The sequence below is a fragment of the Strix aluco genome, chromosome 1 (assembly GCF_031877795.1).
Source record: "Strix aluco isolate bStrAlu1 chromosome 1, bStrAlu1.hap1, whole genome shotgun sequence".
In the NCBI taxonomy this organism is placed as follows: domain Eukaryota; kingdom Metazoa; phylum Chordata; class Aves; order Strigiformes; family Strigidae; genus Strix; species Strix aluco.
This window is the reverse complement of record NC_133931.1, coordinates 14797671-14818989: the sequence shown is the minus strand read 5'-3', so window position 1 is coordinate 14818989 and position 21319 is coordinate 14797671. Positions and strand designations below refer to the sequence as shown.

Here is a 21319-nt window from a genome sequence, read left to right as displayed (position 1 = left end):
ATTTAAAAGTGGATGAAGACTTTCCTTCTTAGATAAAAAAAAAAAAAGGAGAAAAATACTCTCCAGAAAGTTCTGTCTTCACCGTTATTGAACCACGCCCTGTTCTCTTCATATAAGAAATATTGCCAAAGCCACAATCTTTCATCATGTGGTTCCTTTTAAATAACCTCCTAGGTACTAAAGGTCAGGATGATTTAAAAAAAATAACCTGGTAGTATGAAAGAACTTTTTTTAAATGCGAAAAGACAAACAGAGGAATCCTACGCAAACTTGCCATAAATACAAGGGATGAGGATGATGATGAGTGGAATAAACTACGTTCACACTGCGTTCACCTGCTTTACTTTGTCTCAAGCTTTGTTCAGTTCAAAACTCTAATATAAAAATAGAATTACTCAATACATTGCAATTCTGAATCCATTCTTATAGCTCTTTCCCATAGATTTGCCCTTTGACTCCGCTGGGAATAGTCACTTACACAATGACTACAGCCTCAGCTTTGTACATATTTTTATCCCTCCTCACTACTGAGCTTATTGCCAATATTGGTTTTACCATCTAATTAAGGTGCAGGAAGAAAAATGTAAAACTCTTCTTTTTTTTTTCAGTGATTTTTGTCCAATTTTTTTGCTTCTCCACATTATTTCAACAAGGAAATATTCTGGAGGGTGGGTATTTCCTATATTTGACATTTGTCCAAAATTGAATAGTTTCTGGAGTCTGCAGAAATTGCAGGTTCTTTTTTCTATAAATATTTGCTTATTTCTGAGGCACAGCTTTGAATTACTTTAAGGCTGAAAATTTGGGCACTTTGAAAGTGATTCACAAGCAAATCAGGTACCTGTGCCTTGGAGGTGGCAATGTTGACCCATACCAGGATGGGCAGGATGTGTGCCTGAGGGCGATGAAGGGTTTGGTTGAACTGAAGTCATCACTGCAGTTTGTCAAAGCCCCCAGTTCAAGTTGTGTTCATGGTGTATGGGGTGTGTGAGTGTGTGCAAGTGTGTGCGTGTGTGTATATGCACTGTTTGATTACAGACATGCACATTCCCAACCATTTCTTTGAACTTTCTAAAAGCTATCTAATACTAGCTTTATTTTTAAAATGTTCGGTCTATAGCAGACTATACTATTGATTGGTAATTTCACTATGAGAGCATCCATGAGTCACAGTCAGGGACCAGGAATCTATTGTTCTTGGTGATGTGCACAGCATAAAAAAAAAAGATGATTAAAGACCTTAATACCTAGTATCTTCTTTAATTTCCCTCCTACTCCAAAACACGGCATGTTTTCTTGGACCCAAGAGACTGCCTCACTGGAGAACAAGCGTGTATAAAAAAAGAACTAAAAAACGGAGTTGTAGAAGATTTTGAAATCGTAAGGTTCTGCTTTAAACCCATGGGGTTTTTTGATAACTGAGGGTTGTTTCCACTCTTTCAGAGGATGGCAGGACAGTCGACAGACCAAGAACTGGCCTTAAAGCCCATCTCATTGCTCACTCAAATGTTCCTGAAACTGCTTTTCTTTCTTCTCAGGGAAGGAGAAGCCCACACAGCAGGACAAACCCTGCCCCTGCCTGGGGGCAGTGGAGGCAGCGCACTCCTCTCTCCTCACCGTTTCTCTCCTCCTTTCCACCCCAAGGTGGAGGAAGCCTCACTGATAGATGGGGGCTGGCAAATAAATGTTTGCCTTCCCCTGGGTCTGGTCCACAGCCAGCTGGGAGGAGGGCAGGCACTGGTACCCTGGCAGGTCAGGGTCCCCTGAGCACAGCATCCCTCTTCATGTCACCCCCAAGGCCCAGCTCTGGCTGGTTCTCCCCAGCCCTTGCACCTCCCTTCTTCCCCCCACCTCTGCCTCCCCACAGCAGCGTTTCCTCTGTGCCACGGACACGGGGACCCCTCTCCTACCTGCTGCCTGCTGCACACCTCCTCCTTCCTCCTGCAACCTTCCCTGAAAAACAAACTACCACCCCCAAACCCACATTTTTTCCAAGCAACCCTCCCACTTTCTGTTTGCCTCACCCTCTCCCTCATTATCCTGGGTCTTGCTTTTGTTTGTCTTGGCTATTTCGGGCTGGAGGCTCTTTGGGGAAGGGAATACAGTTTATGTGTTGCATGCTCAGGATGTGAAGTGTTTGATTCCTTCCATCTGAGCGAAGCTGAATTGATAAATGAGGCATAAACTGTCTGAGAAGTGTCTACCTGAGCGTGGGCACCTGGTTAGCTGAATCAGCTTTAACAGATATAGTTCATTAAGCAGATGTAACTTTATGTTTAGGGGGAAAAAAATCCTATTTTAAAAGGCACAGGTAATAATTTAATGATAAAGTTTCCCAGGAAATCCAATCAAGGCTATACTCTACCATTATATAGCATGATCATATAGTAGCTATAGCATAAACTATACTCTGGCTCTGAGCACCTTCTTCAGTATTGTCATTCATGAAGGACCACAAACATTTAGTATTCTTTACAATGAGAGGTATATATAATTAGTTGGAATATGGAAGTATAAATGTATAAATTAAAAACAGTACCATGTACTAAGAAGCAACTGTGCTTTTTCTAGCCAATAGCTCTGTTAAAGTGATTCCATTGATACAATTTTAACCACATTACTACTTGATACTATAACTATACTACCAATTGCTAAATTGTTGTATTAAACAGAGCTAATGTAGAAAGGATTAGGATGGAAATGTTTATAAGAGGTGTGTGGGATCCCCTTCGCTTTGCTGCCAGTGGATGATTACTCTCATTTTAATACCTGCAAAACCCCAAACCTCCACACCTGGCACAGTCGTGGAAACATCTGGACTCTATTTTGCAAATTTGAGACTCTGTTGTTATTGTCTTTTAATTATATGTAAAAACAGTTTCTGTTGTAAAAGTATGTAAATTATTTCAAATGAATCAACACAAAACTAGGAATTTTTTGTGTGTTCAACATCATTTCTCAGCTACATTGATGAATGAGATGCTAATATATAGCATGTGAAATGTAAAAGCAAGTTTATTCCTTTTGATACAAAAAGTGATGTGAGAATTCAGTGAAAAATGAAACCACAGTATTTTAAAGCAGTATGCCCCATTTGTACTCTCTGTAAGGAGAACACTTCTGACGAGCATCTATCGTATCTACCAGGAATCTCTTATTCTTTGCTGAAGATCCTCTCATTTGTAATAGCAGAATATTTGTCATATGAGGCTCAACGCTGATGCCTCTCCCTTCCTTTACACAAGGGAAAAGAATATGTTGAATACTCAAGCTCTGTTCGCATGGTTTAAACTAAAAAAAAATGAGTAGAGTCTCTCTGCAGCCATTGAAGCCTTTGGCTTGCTCTGTGAATGATCACTGGTCCTTAAAATTATGTGAGCTTTTGATAACAACGCTCATACACTCCCTGTTCCCTTTTTTTGCAGCCCATCTCTTCGCAGGTGCCTCACTCTGTAGCTGAGGGCAACGGTAAATGATTTTTTTTTATTTGACCTCTCCGTGCTCCCCTCCTTTAAACATAGTGGCAATATGTGAGGCTTTCCAAGCCCGTCAGGGCCATGCATCATCTTTCCTCCATGAAATTACAAGCTGTGGTTAGGGCAAAGGTTGTGAGCTCTCCAAGAATGACACTGGGCCAAGAGTGATGTTGGGCCAAATGCGTCTATGAAGTTATTATCGGCTGCATTGCAACTGCCTGGGCCCTCTGAATTAGAACCTTCGATACTTTTTACATTCTTTTACACCTGTAAAGCGACCATGAAAATCCAGTGCTGGTCAATATTTACTTGGCTCACATATTAACTACTAGACCAGACAAGGAGAAGCAGAGTAGCCAAGCCCAAGATAAGGCATGAAATCCACACGGTCTGCCTTTGTTATTACTTCCTACTTCACAGCCAAAAGTAAAACACCAGTCAAAAAGTAAAGTGAAAAATTTAATCATTTTATAAAATAAGATTATGAAATTCTATATAAAAATCCAACTTCTTAAATATGGTACATTCACTTCCTCACAGAATATTTAAATATTCAGGTCACTTACGCTATATTTTCACCGTATTTGAGTTAAAATCATTGGATAAATTAAAACATCCCTACCAAAAGATACCACAACTTATACAAATAAAACTAAGCAATAATACTTTTTTAAATACAAAATGTAAAGAAATTAGTAACTCTCAGAGCATGCTACAAAATTTTGCCAGAAAAATATATGGGATCATTTTTGTTTAACTAGAAAATATACAGTGCGCTTTTCATTTCTCTTCCTAAAATTCAGTCTCATACAATTTCCATTTAACTTAATAAATATGTACAACAAAAATGTTTATTCCTCGAAGAATATAAATAGCAAATACTGTAGTAGAGCCTGGTCTGGCATTCTTTTCTCATCTAGTCACTACAGTGGGGCTTTTCAACTCTGAATGTGCAAAAATGCAGAATCAGGCTCTTAGTGTTATCAACAGGTTAATAGCTTTTACAAAAGTGATTTTATTTTAAAAAAACCTCCAAAAACACTGCAAAAAACTTAGAGCTATTCCAGTCAGACATTTCTATAAATAGTAAGACATAATGTAGGGAAACAACGTTCCAGTTTAATTACTGCTGGCAGTAATTAGGGAAAAATAGTCAGTGGAGAATGAAAAATATCTTGAATTAGACACATCTTACTTTCACTGATTTAACTTGGTTCCCTATCATTTCTAAAAAGAGTTTCTGGTATAATCTATACATTGTAAATCTGTGAAGAAACTTAATCACCTTCTTCAGACTTTGGATGGTTCGTTTTGGAAAGTGGTATGTTTTCAAGTGCTTCAGTCCATACATTAAACCTTTAATGGTGTCCTGGTCGCCATTCTTTATCCTCCACAGATTGAGAAGCTTCAGAACTTGCTCTGTAGGTTGGCATAGTTTCATTGTGCGCTCAATATCTTCTTTTCCCACTTTCTTGCCTGGTAAGCTTGCCATCAATGTGTTGAGATGTTCAAAGGTGAGGTTCGGGTGGCCAATATGCTTTAAGACACTATTTTCGCAAAGATCAATATCTATAGAAAGCAAAAAGAAAAGAGAGGTAAATACAGTGCATTACTTTATCATGGCCTGCAAAAAAAAATTCCAAAATTTCAAGGTGAATATTCCTTCCCAATTTTTTTTATGTTACTTTATTTCAAATAATTCTCTCAGCAATGCTTTTTATTCAGGTTCCAATGATGAAAAGCATTTAAGAATTTAATTAACTTTGCAAATAGAAACAGCCCCAAATTACAAACTTCATAGCAAGTATTTATTGCTGTACGCTTGCTTCATTTATATTGTAAAATGTTTTGTGTAAGTGATAGGAGTCCTAATATTTGGTTCCAGGGAATGAAAATTTTGCTCTTCTTCAGAAATGTCTAGGCGAGCTTTGCTAAAATAGTCACTTTGGCTTTTGAAGTATTCTAGACACTTCAGAGTCTGACATAAGCATACATACTAAAAAGGAGAGGGAAGAAAAAACATTTCTGCAGCATTTTTCAAATCTATTCTGAGTGGACAAAAGGTCATTCAAATATGGTGGTTGTTGATGGTGGCTTACATGAAAAGAAGTGGCCTGACTCTCATAAAAACCTTGGTGTTAACCTTGCAGGACTATTTCACCTTTGACACCTGTCTTGGCAGATTCAGCCCAAACAAAGAGGTGAATTGGCATGACAAATAGGTATGGGAAGGGAAGAAGAAGGGAAAGCCTGTGTATTCCTCACTCCCATGCATCCCCATTCCGGGAGCAGATGTCCTAGTCCGAGCTGTCAATCTCCACTTTAAAGAAAACAAATTGCACTCTCAGTTGCAGGCATCCAGCTCCCTCTAACCTCAACAGCCACTGCTCAGACGTAACAGTGGGAAACATTTTTGCCACTTGATCACAATTCTTCATACACTGTGCAGTCTCAAAAGGGGATCTTGGCTGTGACACTACACACACTTCCAATGGGGCTACAATTTTGGGAAGAATTCAGTCCTCAACTGATCAGGAGAAGCTGAATTCTCTTCCTGCTTCCCCTCAACTTCACTGTGCTTACTGCATCAATAAATCTCAGTCAAGCCCTGCAAGTCTTCCTCAGAGCATAACACATCACCAGGAGGTATTTGATCCCAAGCAATTTTTAAAATGCCATTTAGAAGGTTGCTTTTAATATGCATGTTATCAAAATAAGGTACCTTGAATAATCTTCTTGACCATATCCTGTTCTTTGTTTTGCTGCTTCCATAATTTCAAAAGCTGGAAGGTCTGCTCTTGAGAACTGTGCCTTTGTTTAATCCTTTCGATATTTTCTGTGCTAACCTTTGTCCCAGGCAAACTGTTTGCTAGTATGTTCAGCCAGTTAGGTGTGAGCTGAGTAGGAACAGCAAACCTGAACAAAGCCTCCTCGCACAGGGTTACATCTGAAATGAGAAAGAGAAAAAGAATATGTCAATTGCTCTGATCTGCTGCCCTGCTTGTCTCAGAAAAAAAAAAAAGCAAGGATGATAAGAAAAAAATGTTTAAAAAGCAAACTAAGAAGTGGTCTTTATAGTGCTTGTAGGTCTAACCTACAATAATTAAAACTCTACTGTGGCCATCACCATAGTGCCATCACCATATCAGGCAAATGGCTAACAAGCTAGATACTTTTATCATAAATGCTGATACATTAATTTAAGCTATAATTAAAGGTATGTTTTCAGAGCACTCTTCCTTAATATGATACATACCTATTCCACATTTTTGAGGTGTCGTATCTGTATTTTCCTGACAGATGTTGTCACGAACTGCATTTCCCTTCAATGCTATTTTGAAACCCAGTGCACTACAGTTTGTGTGCTTCAGACAGGCTGCTTTGGATGATGTTTCATTTGAGAAAAATCCTTCTGGACATCTCTTACATACAGCATCACTCTCAGGGGTACCTGTGGAAACAGGAAAACAATGCATCCAATTACATATAACCTCAACTGTAAAAAAAAATACAAGAATACAAAAATAAAAGAAAATATTCCTCTCCAAATTGTCATGCTTCCTCTCTTCACATTTCTGATCTATGAAGAAATCAATTTAGAAAAAAAACCCCAACACTTATTTTTAAAAACAAAAAAGATTCTTTACGAGAATCATGTTCCTGCTGGAGTAATAGAGTAAATAGTACTCTTACATACACTTGTTATCAACTTTAAAATCAGTAATTACTGATTAAATCAGTAATTTAGTAAAGTAATATCTTCAAATCAGTAATTACTTGAGTCTACTCAGATATTACATGATGTCTGACCTTCATCTTTCAACTGTACAAATATTCTGTAAAATAATTAAATGGCACAAGAAACTGCTCTAAACTGTAGTGTCTGCCCAGAACCTTACTCAAATGGGTTACTTCAGTTCTAGCTAAAAATATAACCCAACTAAATATCAACCAAAGACACCCAAAATACTTTCCCTGCTCAAATATTAAATTATACAGGAAAATCAAGATTCAATAACATTTTCTAACTTTTTCCTGGGCTTGAATATTTTTAAAAGCAAATGAAGTAGATTGTCCAATATAGCAAAAATATTTAATATACATACATATGTTTTGCTTGGTGTTTTGTAAGACATAGTTTTATTTCAGAATCAAATAGATGATACAACAACAGAATGACAAGATATGGTTCTATCACACTGACAAAAAGGAATAAAATTAATGCATGAAATCTGAAACAGTGCAGTCTAACCACCAGTGGCAGGAAAATAACAGCACCAACAACTGACTCGTAATTCATCTTTTGTCAGCCAACATTTAAGCAAGTGCTTGAAGTCTAATATTTAATATTGCATTATTGAACATGAATTTAAGCACATGCTTAAAATTTTTTTGAAATAATTGGAAACTATATTTGATTAAGAAAATGCCTCCATCTAGTGTATTCTGGAAGTATTTACATGTGGATGCTTATTTTAATGCTAGCTTTTAAGTAAAATTTATTTTGGGCATCTCCTTAGAGAAAAAGAGTATGAATCTCAAGTTTTCAACCAGCTGCAAAATAAAGAACAATACCTGCATACACCTGAACTAGCACTTCTTTCATCAGACAAGTGAAAAGAAAAAGAGAAGTTTTCAACTGTTGTGCATCTGAAAAAAGCAGAGACCCTGTATATTGCCAAACCCACCAAAATCATCTGCTTTCTGCAGCCAGCACCCAATCTGCAGCAGCAGCATCTGCCCTTGTATTTTCTTGCACAATGTGCATTGCCTGCAGCTCTGGGCTGTACAAGACTCCAGCCAACACCTGCACCTGAGCAGGCAGCAATTAGCTTTTCTGAGATACCTCAATTTTTAGCAACTTTTCCTGCTACAGACACGCTGCTGTTGTGTTCTGGCAGCGAGAAAGGGGAATAAAGGAGAGTCCCTGCAAACGGTGCGTCGTTGTGCTCAGAGCTTCCTGTATAACCTTTGTGGCACAAGAGGGAAATAAACTGGGTAATCCATCTGCATTCTCAGGGTTGAGCGTAAAGTCACCTCCCAGCTTTGCCAGCTTCTTCTTCGTTGCTTATCTGGCCGCTCTTGTTCAGGGCACAAACTGCCGCAGCCCGGCCACCCTTCTGCCGCTCCCTCCAATTTGTCTGGAATCCCCCATTCTCCCCAGGGAAACGGCAGCCGCCAGGGTGACAGTGGTGCCTTGTAGCAGCGCTGCTTCCCCAGCGCATTGCTGCTCAAACTCTGCCACGTAAGGGCCGACTGCGACAGAAAGGAACAAAACCTTCATCTGCACTCACAAAAAGGGACTACTGAAGGAAAGCGATCTGCCCAACGTAATCATGAGTGACTGGTAGTGAGGAAACAGATTTCTAATGCTTTAAGCTTTGAATGAGACACTGGACCACACCATCTCCCTGTGTGGCAGCTGAAGCATGTTTTTCTACACTTAGGTTTTATTTCACCTGAATTCACATCGTTACAAAGTTCAAGGCTATCATATGGCAGAAAGCAGGAACATGGTGTGGTCCATGCTTATTAAATTCTTAGTCAATGCCTCACCTCAAAAACTGACTATTGACACAGGGGGACGCAATTATTTTTACAATGTTTTCATTCCTTGTTTGAGGTCTGCTTGGGTTTAGCTGGTTCATTCTGATGGTCTTTTGGAAACCAACTTTCCAATAAATTACACGATTCAACATTTATGCTCTTCCAAAGTTTGTTTCATTTTGAACTGAGGGATTCAAATTTGTCACGGTTTCACTGTGCTCGCAGGGATGCAGCAGGCTGGTTGCTCAGACAATTTATATTTCTTTGTTCATCTCCCAAACGGTCTTTTTGAGAACTTTGTTTCTGGTCCCTTTTGACTTGCTGCTGAGGTACGTGGAACCTCATTAAACCCAAGCCCTTGGGTATAATGATTTAGGTTAATGAAGGTTTATAATATGGAAATGCGGTAGCTGCCAGTGGAAATGCTTAACAGTGGCAAGGGCATCAGGTTAATGCTTAGTTAACCAATTACTCAAGGACTAGTGAGCAGCTACAGCAGCAACATTACTCCTTACGTCAAAGTTGTTCTCCAATGAGATGTTCATAACCCAAGAAAGGACTCCCAACCTGTCATTCAGCATAGCTCTAAAATGTACAGGCCAGCCCTAGTGTTTCCCACTGTGTATACGTAATTCCTAAGGAAGTAATTCTGTAGTCTGGAGATTGGTTGCCTACAGATCCATATCTGAGATGCTTTGATTTTCTGCATTCCCTTCCTCACTGCTCTTCTCCGGCCAGTTATCAATCTCCAGTACAACGACAATTTACAATTCTTTCAGTCTGTATTAAATACTGGAGCTAAACTGGGCCACAATATTTGTCAAATGATAAATGATGTATTTTGTTTTGAGAGAAGAACTTATTATTGGTTTAACAATTTATGTTGTCTTAAATGAAGAATACACTCCACTGAAAAGTGTCGCTTTGCTCTGTATCCCCACCAGACATACAGCACAATGCCAGCCTTCTTGACAAAGAAATGGTTGTTTATTTGATAATAGCAAGTTTCCCTAAGAGTTCCACTTAGGATGCTGATAATTAATTATTACCACATATTGCTGTGATGCTAGAGCTATATTAATATTGTTATAATTATACACTTGGTGTCAAACACGTAGTGCTCCTGGTGTTTGTCAAGATATACAGTTGCTTGAAACAGCAGATTTCAAAATGAAAAACATTATTATTTATCACACACACAAATACTACATTCCAGATAATGTTCCTTTAAAAGAGGCAATCCATCATGTTTCTCATTAGAGTGCAATTTGCTACATTTGCTACTGCCATTAAGATATATATTACAGTAGAAGCAGGGTATTCCACTGAGAAATGTTCCTTTGGCTACAGTCCAAATGATGCAGACTAGGAACAGGTTCAATTGGCTTTACAATTTACCGTCCTGTAATTTCATCTGGACAAGCCTCTTTCCTAATCTTGTAACTGCCATGAGTCGTCGACGTGCGGTAGAGCTCTAATTAAGTCTGTGTGTATTGACAAGCGGTACATACCTGGCTGTGCAACGCCGAATCCAGGAGGACACTCTGTGTGCTTTAAACAAAACTCGAGCTCCAGGTACCTGCCTTCAACGCACTCGCAGACGCGGTTCTGCGTGCTGGTGCACTCCTGCTTGACGTACTGCAGCTCTTTGCAAACGGTGCTGCAGTACTGGCATTCATCGTTGCTGTTCCACTCTTCGGCGTAGTACTGATCTGGACACGGGGCACACTGTGTCGGGCCGGTGGCTGTACAGTGCTGCTTTACGTAGCTCCCAGGAGGGCACTGGTCACACAGCAGCTGACGAGATGTCCCTGGGTCATAATGGGGGTACTTGGGGGGAGAGTCATCCTGGATGGTCCACTTAACAGAAATGTCCAAGAGCTAGCAACAGGAAAATAAAACATCGCTTGCTTTAGTCCTGGGGAGCACCGAGGTCACGAAGAAACCTACATTTTAATGAGTTTATGATCTAATCATGTCACTACCTTTAAAAATGTTTGTGTTAGAAATTTAAAAAATATTAGCCAGCTTCTGGACTCTCCCATGTCTATCTTAGAATGCGAATTTAGGCTCTTATGCAGCAAATCTTCCCTATGTAAGTACTTCCTTGTTCTTCCAGAGATGTAGATCCTATTCTTCTCCCATTTACACCCTTTTAGTCTCACTGGGCAATGACCTTTTATTGCCTGACACTAGAGAACCTGGCCTATTCGTTTCATTGGCAACATGTTCAATGCACAGCAAGGTGGGGATTATGCACTCCTTTTTTCTCAAGTACAAAGTACTTCAGATGCAAAAGAAATGGTATTTGAGCATACAAATCTGACCAGCATACTGCACTATTACCACAGATACCATTAAAAATGGTTCCTTACAATATTTCTTTGTATCAGCAACGAATGGCTAGAACAATATAGGTTACTTTTGAATGCCTTCCATTTAATCTTGTACTGAAATGCAGCAGCTCTGGGGATAAAACGTGGCAGCTACATCAAGCATGAAGATGCAGCTTCAGACAGAGGTGAAGAATGCTGAAGTTTATGAAGGGTACATTAAGGACTTAATTTCACGAGCTGGAAGAGGCCAGGCTAATGCTTTCACTTCCTATGTAAAACCACAAGCTTATGGCTGTCATGAGGACCTGGTTCAGTACTGGCACACATCATGACCGCTACAGTCCTTCTGCTTCCTGCAACAGTCTGCTTTGCTGGTGTGACTTGGGATCTAGCAATCCGAGACAACCCTGCCCTTCTGCAGAGACAACCTCCATATCACGTCATTTTGGTCTTATAACTGAAAACTTGGTTCTGTGATTCCACCAGCCCATCAAAAAAAAAACCTCTCAGGTTTACCCCCTATGTACCACCCCAAGCTGCACAGGGTCCCCACTGAGACCCCGTCTCTGTCTCAGCACTGTGTGATCGACATGCCACTTCTCTTCTAAAACTTGTACATTTTATAAAGATGAAGTAAACTGGCTCTGAATGAAGATTTTTTCCATGTATCCATTCAAATTATAGATCAAACTGACCTGTCTTTGTTGCTTTTTTAATCCCAGTCAGCTAACACAGAGTTGACAATTCAATTTCAGGAACGTATTTTCCTCTTTTCCAATGTAGATGTCTCCAAAGTGTATGTGGAATTAACTCTTTTTATTTATTCAGACTCTGTATTTCCTAAAGAGGCTTCATTTAAGGCCTCACTTCTGCCATAGCATGGCACTTCTTAAGTGATAGTCTTATTAAGGTTGGAAAGGACTATTTAATCGTTCATCTGCATTAACGCAAGTCACAGCGCTTGCACCAAGTAATATTAGGTACCTAAATTAGGAACTCTTACAGCTAAGTACATTCTCCTGTTGCCAGTCTATGAATCCACTTTTTATACAGCTATGCTTAGACAGGCTGAAGAATGAAATGCAGAGAATATGGATATTCCCACAGTCTATTCTTGTTACCCTCAACTAAGCCCTGTAACTTGTCCAATCTGTGATTTCTACAGGTGGAGATCCCACTTTTTCTTGTGGTGTCAATGCACAATCTCTTCCACTGTGAGCAATTCCTTATTAGTCATTGAAGTTTGATGTACTGCTCCGTTTTTCTTAAATGACTGGATCTGCTTCATGAAATCTATTTAACAAGAGGGTGCAGCACATTTTTTAATAGTGAATGGCTTTCCATTGATGAAAAATGTACCCACCCTTGGTAAATCTACAGCTATTACTCTAGTAATAAGGAAGTCCTGGTAATCCCATTAATTGTTGATGTGAACAATCAGGTTTTCTTCTACGTCTTTTATTCAGTAACAGATAATACAGCACCCCAGACTCCAAGACTTGCACGGACACACGCATTCCCTTTGCAGAACATAACAGACTGCAACATGCGGCACAGATGTTACAAAGACAAGCATCAACCCACACTTCATGCAGATGTCTGTGTAAACCCAAGACAACACCCAACGCAGATGAAAATATGACACGGTGAAAATGATTAGGGACAGCAACCAGACATGCAGGCAGCACGTCCTCATGCAGAAACACCAGTTTTCCTGCTCTGCAATGCACGGCTCACAACAAATCCCAAGTTGTCACTGCAGCAAAAACTGCTCCTCTGGGCTGTGCCTCTGCTCTTGATGACATGTTTTCAGGTGCTGAATGGTTAGGTGGATCATTTCATGACTGTTCAACTCCCCTCTGCAACATGCAGGAGAAAGAACAACAAGATTTTCTCTATTTTCCTTATTCAACCATTTACACTGGAAATCATATGTGAGGCAAGGGAGAAGTTTTGCTTCAACCCAAGCAATGATGATTGATGGTTAAGGGGATCATTCAGGACGATTCAGGATTAAAAATTATTCAAATTCAATAATCAGGGTATGAGAGGTTTGTAGGGAAAAATGGAGGCACTTGCTTCCTGAAGAACCTACAGCTATGTGAAGCAAGCCAATAAAAATTGAAAACAATTCAACATAATTTGAGAGGAACCGATTTTAAAAATTGAGCAAAAAAATACTTGAACAATACGTGTGTGAGACCATGCAAAGTTTTGCCTTTGCAAGTACCAATAGCTATAAACTATTAATGGCAATCAGAATACTATTAATCTAAATGAGCATAACCAATAAGCATAGTAATAGGATTAATAAATCAGCATCACTAAAAGAATGATCAGTCTTTGCATTCGATTTTTTCTTTGTGTTTTTAAACCAAAAGCACATCACACCTGTCCTCCCTTCTTTCCCAGAAACACACATGTAGCTGCAGTAGTCCATGGATCAGTGGCTGAGCCATATGTATGCAGGATCCAACTGTTTTATTTAGTAAACAATTGTGACAAAAGATTCTTCAGTCAAACTAAAGCTATAAATGCAATCAATATCTCAATATTTTATACATTATTTCTAACATATTACTGTTTGACTACTATGATCCTATTAGTACAGTGAGCTGCGCAACTCACTGCCGCATTGCAAACGTTGAATTCAAAATGTTACTTGACATAGAAATGGAGGAAAATAATAAAAGGCCATTAGGCATAAACATCACCTTTTGATCAGGAAATCCCAAACCACAAATTGCTTGAGTCTGGAGGAGTGTTTTGGAAAAATATCACTTTTTTTCTGCCTTTTTCTTCCATCTCCTCTATGCACTAGTTACCAACCCCTGCCACAGACAGCATATGGGGCTTTTTAGGGCATTTTTTCTGGATTATTTTTCTCTTAGACACAGTACAGCCATTACTATGTTGTTAAGTATATTTCTAGACTCCAATCCCCAATACCACACTTCTTCGTAAGACTACTGTAGGTCCCTTAATAATACTTAAGAGAATAAATCTGCAAGATTGTCTTCTACGCAGACTGAAAACGTCTAGCTCATGTGAGTATTGTGAGTATTAATATGCAACCTGAAAATCCGAAGTTATACTTGAACCTATGTCAAGTGCCAAAATAAAAGCAATCTATTTTTCAGAAGTTTTGCAAAAATGCAGGAAGAATGATGGAAGGTAATTAAGTGTATTTTTTACTAGTTTTACCGCAGTAACTTGGCACAAACGGAATGAAAAGACTCTTCTTGTTCCCCAGCTGACAGAATAAACTGGAGGGAAATGTCACTAAATTGTCCTTTCTCCTGGCCTAAAACACACTGAATTTGTCCTCACCTTAGCAAGTTTGATCACCTGTTACAGCAGATATGTAGAGCAAAACAGATGGTGCCGAGCACCTGATATCCACATTATGCATGATTCAGAGCGGGTATTTTGGACTAACTTCAGTCTGCTCTCATGGACTGAGCATGCATTAGTGGTTACAGTGCATCTGGTGTGTCTCTGGAGTCCAGCTCTGTATTTACTTTCATCAATCCAGTTTACTTTTGTAAATCCACTTTGTGCACTTCAAGTCTGCTCTGATGTGCAAACTATAACACAGTAAATAAGGATGATCAGGAGAGGCCCTTCAAAAGCATGTTCCCAAATAAAATTAAAATGGTAATAAAATGCATTTTATGTCATTCCTGACATTTCTCCACCTAAACTATGCTATGACCAACTTGGTAGCAGATTCTCAGCCACATAAAACCTCTGACTGACCTGAATGGCCATACTTAAAGGTGGGCTATTATGAAACACCTGAATCTCTGCTGTAAGAAATAACACTATTTGAGCACATGAAAATGCCATGATCAGAACTTACTAGTTCTGACACTGGTCTTTCCAAAAGCTTCACAGAAAGCAGGATTTCTCCTATAATCATGCTGGCACTGGCCTCTTTTGCTCTTGCTGGAGAAGAAGGCATGTTCTAGTTTGAAAGGAGGAAGAAACTAGGAGTCTGGCTTTGGTTTACTGGAATCAGAAGTAGGGGCAATAAGTATGTTCACCCTTTAACCCTTAAGAAACCAAAGTTGGAGCCTACCCTACACTTGGCCAAAGTCATGGATTTGTCATTCAGAAGATTGTGTAAAACTCTGTGCATCCTTGTTTAGGAAAGGTTAATTCAGCCTGGAAGAGGTACAGAGAAAGTTTAGAAGGAAAGGGAGAGCTTCATCGTGAAGAGGATCTTGACTTGTTCAATAGCTTGGCAAGTCAAAACAGTACCTATAAATTCAATAGAGATAGACAGTGAACACAGAGAGAGAACTTTCTCCATTAAAGATACTGCTGGCAAATGAAAAGGGGATTCTCTCATCAGAGGAAGTTTGGGAACAGCCTTTTACTGAGAAGCAGGTGCAAGAAGCCCCAGTAGTTTAAATATAGCTTTCAATGTATTTCTGAAAGCAAAGACGTCATTTGGTTTCCTGGAAAAGATGGGGAACGGACTGAAAAGATCTAGGCAGTTTCTTTCAGTTTTAAACCCTAAGCAAATCCTTTATAACCCAACACAGATGGAAAGCAATGATACTCAGTATCATGCTCATCTCAACAAACTCATCTTATCTCTTAGCGTGATTCAGAGTGCACTCAATTGCAAACAGTTTTCCTAGGAGTACTGAAATGCAAGGCCCAGTTTAGAAAAGAAAAACAAAGGTTGGGGTTTTTTGTTCTATGAGTATAAAATACTATCAGTAACAAAATAATTACAATACAACAAAACCAAACCAAAATCTAGTATCATTAACTACATTTATCCCCCTATTGGGTGAAATTCAGTTCTAGTGTCATGGGCTCAGTTCTGAAAGGACTGAAAAACTCAGTCCTCATCCATCTCCCTGGGCACCTCTCAGGATTGCTGTCTCTGTGTGAGGAATTGGGATGAACTGTAAATACTGAAATACAAGTCTAGTGTATGTCAGTGTCATGCAAGTAAATACTGAGAACTTATTCAAAATTAGTTATCCAAAGTTAAAAAACAATTCTTTGATTGTGTCACTTAACACATTAGACCTGAAGCTATATTTTTCCAAATGCTAGCATAAAAGGCCTGTGCAGTCCATTCATTTCAGCCCTTAGAAAATGCTTTTGAAAAAGAAATAATGTGATTGTAAAATTTCATTTCAGATCTTGGACATGAAAAAAGTACACGCCCTTTTCTTTCATCTTTAAATGTAAGGCAGAGAGCCACTTGCTTTTTCTTGTTGAATTAAAATGAACTGGAAGACAAAGCACATAAAGCAAAAATCCTTCAAGCATCATCCCCTTAAATCACTGCTTTGTGAGAGAAAAGTGGCTTTTCAGCATATGAAAATATTATTATATAGCTCGGCTTTGTGGTTTTGGGTTGTAGACCAAAGGAGAATGTTTGATTTGCTGAGACAGATAAATCTGTTTCTGTTTCGCATTCCACAACCATTCCGAAGCATATTTTCCTGCGTGATAAATAATCATTCAAGGCATCTGACAGATTGCTTCTAGTGTTTGCATTGGGTTCAAAGTAAAACCTCACAACTCTCCTACTTTGCTTTCTACACAAAGTATTTGGACAAAGCTAAGGCAGGAGGCCTTCACTTACCCTCAGCCCCTAGGCAGAATGCCTCACTGAAATCATGCACAGACCCAGAGAAATCCCAGTGGCAAAATACAGCACTGAGCAATATTAACGAGGTCCTCCTAATCAATAACTTGTCAAATCAACACCGTATCTCTAGATCCTGTACATGACAGTGTCATGCTGGATCAGATCTATGGCCGTCTATTGCAAATAACCATTGTAAAATATTTGTCATCTAGGGAGAAATGACTCCCATCCATCTGGGAGATACGCAACTCTCATCCTCCTCACCTCGCTGCAATCACTGAATTTAACCACTTTGGGCCAACAGTTATGCAGCGCTGCTTACCCTGTGAGTCGCTGCAGGCTCACTTAGAGCAGAGCCCAGACAAAGCACCTTTTGGCTGACTGCAGCTGAGCATCAGGTACACAACGAAAGCTAAAATGGAGTAGTTTTCGCTGGTTTGAGACTAGCTTATAAAGCTGTTCCACCATTCTGCCAACTGCTTCAATGCAATCCACTCACTTTGGACATAACGGGACCCACTTTTGTATGGAAGATGCTTTATGAAGTGGAGGGTGCTCTTTTTCATCAGGAATATAACTAGTGACTCTCCTGAGCCACCTGTATTTGAAAATGCAGCTATCAACCACTATCTTCATTTCTCTGTCAGTAGAGCCTATGTCAACAATTCAAATCTCATAGAGGCTTTGTGAGGCTCCATTAGTTATCATTCACAAAGCAATTTAGGGGTCTAAACTATTGTTTCATTTTCAGTGGTAGGAAAATGACATTCAGCTGATGAGCAGTTTTAAATCTTATCAGAGAAGTGCTAAATTGCAAGTCTTTGCTTATATGAGTTACATTTGCCTTGAAGCTCGTGGAGGGAGAAAAGCAGGAAAGACTAACCAGCTAATCACCAAAAGATGCCCCTTACCCATAACTCATATTTTGGAACATTATTCACCAGAGTGACAGCAAGATTTAGAGCTAAGCCAAACCTGGGATGTTACCACCATGACTACAGTCTGCCTTTGCACTTAACAGAATTACTAACAACTGACCACATAGCTAGAGAAACAGTATGTCCAATATTATGTGCGAACAGGTGTTTTTCTCCAGGAAGACTGTCAGAGTAGTAAATCTACTAGCATGAAAGTTAAATACAGAAGGAACAAAATTCAGTGAGATTTGAACAGTGGGTGCTATTTACATTGTGACAATATCTTTTAAAATTCTCCTGGTAACCTTGGTGTTTTATTTTTAACCAACACACATGCAGACAGACAGAAAGAAAGTCAGACAGAAAGATAACTCCTACCCTCGCGGGCTGCAAAGCCACTGCTGCCTACACACAGCAAACCCAACAGGCAGGCCAGAAAAAGCATGTCACATGTGCCCAGAGATCCAAAATAGAGAAAGGTCAAGTTTAAGGGTCAAGATAGTTACGTGACAAGTAACGAGATCCAGCTCTGGGGAATTTCTTTCAATCCAGTCCGATTTCATAATGCTTGTCTGTTTGTAAGCAGTTTTAGTGTTCCAGCAAACAACACGTACATGCCTGCACCACCACAGCAGGTCTCCTTTCTGAAACCTTAGCGAAGAGGCCAAGGCTGAAAGTACATCATGTCCAAAGAGTCTTTTTTAGCTATGGTGTCTCCAAACTAGGTTTAAAGTATGTGAGCCAAACATACACAACTTTGAGCTGCTGTAGTGCCTCCTACAAGTGTCCTTTAAAACAGGTACTAAAACTACTCTAGCTCTAGCACATCTGACAGTCCTTAAACTTCACTGATAGTACTTAAACTTCACAATAACTTTTGAATAATAAAAAAAAATAATTATGAAGCTCTCTGGTATGTACTCCTGCCACTGATGTATTTCAGCTCCAAAACTCATCTGCCAGAGGATTATGCTGAACTTCACCAAACTTTATGAACAGGCACATTACATTTAATCAAAATCAAAATACTGATGTGATTATTTTATGACAGCCACAGATAAGAAGCCGAGCTGATTACAGGCTAATGCTGAAATTCCCAGATTAACTTCCCGTGCTTTCCTATAGACAAAGAAGGCACGACATCATAAATGAGATGAAAAAGTTGTCCTGCATTTCAGTTTGCTGACCACAATCCTGACAATTTTTGCTTCCCTTGCACCATTAATTACTTTGGGTTTGTTTCTCAAAAAGCTCTTTCAGAAAGTTATACAGAAAGTAATAAACATGCATTAGTCATCGGATTCTGGAAATCTCATTGCATTTATAAAGAGCTTTCAAAATAAATGGATCTCAGTTCTAGCCCTCTGCCACAACATTAATGCCACTGTACTCACCAAAACAACTCAGGAGCAAGTTACTGTGCAGGCGTGCGTAACAGCCTGCTCTGAATATTATTTTTAATGTTTTTCTTCTAATGTTTTCTCATATGGAAGATGAATAGCCTCCAAATAGATGTTACACAGTATCTGTCTGTCCTCAGGTTTTAATTAATCTGACATCATACACAATTCCATACCGCTAAATGGATTAAATGACATTTTGAATGATTTACTGCACTGTTAACATCTCTAAATTTGCATCTGGAAGTATCTTGCTAAATCACCAAGTAAACAAAAACTTATTAAAGCAGGGGCTTATACCAGATTTAATAACACAACTTTTCTGTAATAGCTACTGACACAGCTACTAATTCATTACTTTCTTGCACATTAAATTGAATTTTCTAAGCCAAAACAAGCATCACATGCTTGTGCTTTTTTTTTCTGGAGTTCACAGTGGTTTTCCCGGGTAAGAAAGCCAGCCCAGTATCTGAGATAGTGACCAGTACCGCTGCAGCAGAGATGACAGAGACAGGCAGGGATGGAGCTTTTGTAAATCAAAAACAAACACCCCAGCCTACAGTTTCTAAATTCATTCCTAGATACAGTGTTTTGGGCAGCCCAGTATGATGAAGCCTTACAGAAGGAGAGGGGAAGATAGGAAAAAACACAAAAGAAAAGCAAATCATGCCACTACCTTAAGAATGGGATGAAAATCCCTGCTGCCTCTCTCTCGAGCTGGACGTGTCCATCGCACTCCAAACCTCACCAGGAAAAGTCGGCGTGATGAAATGAAAAGGTTTACCAAGAAAATGGAGAGAAGGCAAAAAAACCCCAAACAAACCCAAACAAGAACCCAAAGAAACAAACAAACAAAAAAAACCCCAAAAAACAGAAGAGAAGCTCTATGTCTTTACAGCCTGATCTCTGAAGCTGTAATGCATCTTAAAGCCTATCTACCTCTCTGAAGGGACTTACCACAAGTGTGCAGCACAGGAACTTGTTCATTGTGGTCGGTGGAAGAAACCTCAGCGAGCTGGGAAATCAGGCAGAGAGTCAGCTCCGGCTCCAGTCTCCTAGCAGCCTGCTTACATCCCCCAACATTAAAGACACGATATATATATAGTCCCGGTGTAACAGGAAGCTTTGGCTCAGCTTTGATCACTCATGCCCTACCATGACCAAACTTTTCTCTCTTGCCCGCTCTCTCTTCCCCCCCCCCCGTTTTGTTTTTTTTTTTTTTTTTTTTCCTTTTTTCAAGGAACCTGTAAAACTTGATGACTTAATGGAACCCTTTGAGTGCTGTAACCACAGACTGGAAAATGCAGGAGGGAGTGTCAGGGGCTGGCCAGGGGAGGGTTTAATTGGGCTCTGGCTGGCTGGCTGGCTGTGCCCCCCTTCTCTCCCCTGAGCAGCCGGCTCGGAGGGGAGACCCGCGCCCCGGGGACGACAGCGGCTCCCTCGGCGTCCCCGGCTCACGGGGTACACGGTTAAAAATCATTGCTGGAGGCTGAGCCCCGGGGCCCTGCGCAGCGCGGCCGCCCGGCCGGCCACAGGGCCCTCCCGCACGCCCGGGGCGGCCCTGTCCCGGGAGAGAAGAGGGCTCCCTTCGGCCCGGCTTCCAGGGGTTTCCAGCAGCGGGGCTGGCTGGGAAGCAAAGGTCGGGGAGGGAGAGGCTGAGGGGAAGGAGGATCCCCGCTGGTTTCCCTTCCCTGCTGAGGCAGGAATGCGAGGCCCGGCCCCGTGGCCCCTGCCGCTGGCCAAGGCGGGCCTGTGCGACATGCCGGGGTCCGGGCTCCCGGGCTGGCCAGAGGCCAGCACCTGCCCCGAGGGGCTTCGCGAGGAGGACAGGTCTGTGGGAACGACACGGGGCTTTAGCACGTGTGGCTGTGATTTTCCAGTCACAGGCAGTGTTTTCAGCAAGCCCATGCCCACAGGAGAAGTCCCACTCAGGGGCCTGTTCTTCCTTCCCTCACTTTTAGTTAGAAAAGGGCATTTTTCTAAAGCCGTAAGGATCAAAGCCTGCTAGTCTTGCCTCCTTGGA

The 21319-nt window shown here is 40.4% G+C and overlaps 1 protein-coding gene across 1 annotated transcript; it reads right to left on the bottom strand.

Moving 5' to 3' along the window:
• Positions 1-3922: 3922 nt before the first annotated feature.
• Positions 3923-20881, bottom strand: TNFRSF11B (TNF receptor superfamily member 11b). Its single transcript, XM_074850747.1, has 5 exons — positions 20254-20881; positions 10535-10904; positions 6733-6927; positions 6199-6423; positions 3923-5045 (listed from the first exon to the last, which is right to left on the bottom strand). The coding sequence occupies exons 1-5, from the start codon at positions 20281-20283 to the stop codon at positions 4657-4659; spliced, it is 1209 nt and encodes a 402-aa protein (XP_074706848.1). The 5' UTR covers positions 20284-20881; the 3' UTR covers positions 3923-4656.
• Between the last annotated feature and the right edge of the window lie 438 nt (positions 20882-21319).

Bases quoted from the DNA above. Each gene is read 5' to 3' on its own strand.
- TNFRSF11B (XM_074850747.1), bottom strand. From the start codon at position 20,283: ATGAACAAGTTCCTGTGCTGCACACTTGTG. The intron at 10,905-20,253 runs GTAAGTCCCTTC...TCCTGTTGCTAG, and splicing joins TCCTGTGCTGCACACTTGTG to CTCTTGGACATTTCTGTTAA. The intron at 6,424-6,732 runs GTATGTATCATA...TTCTCATTTCAG, and splicing joins ACCTCAAAAATGTGGAATAG to ATGTAACCCTGTGCGAGGAG.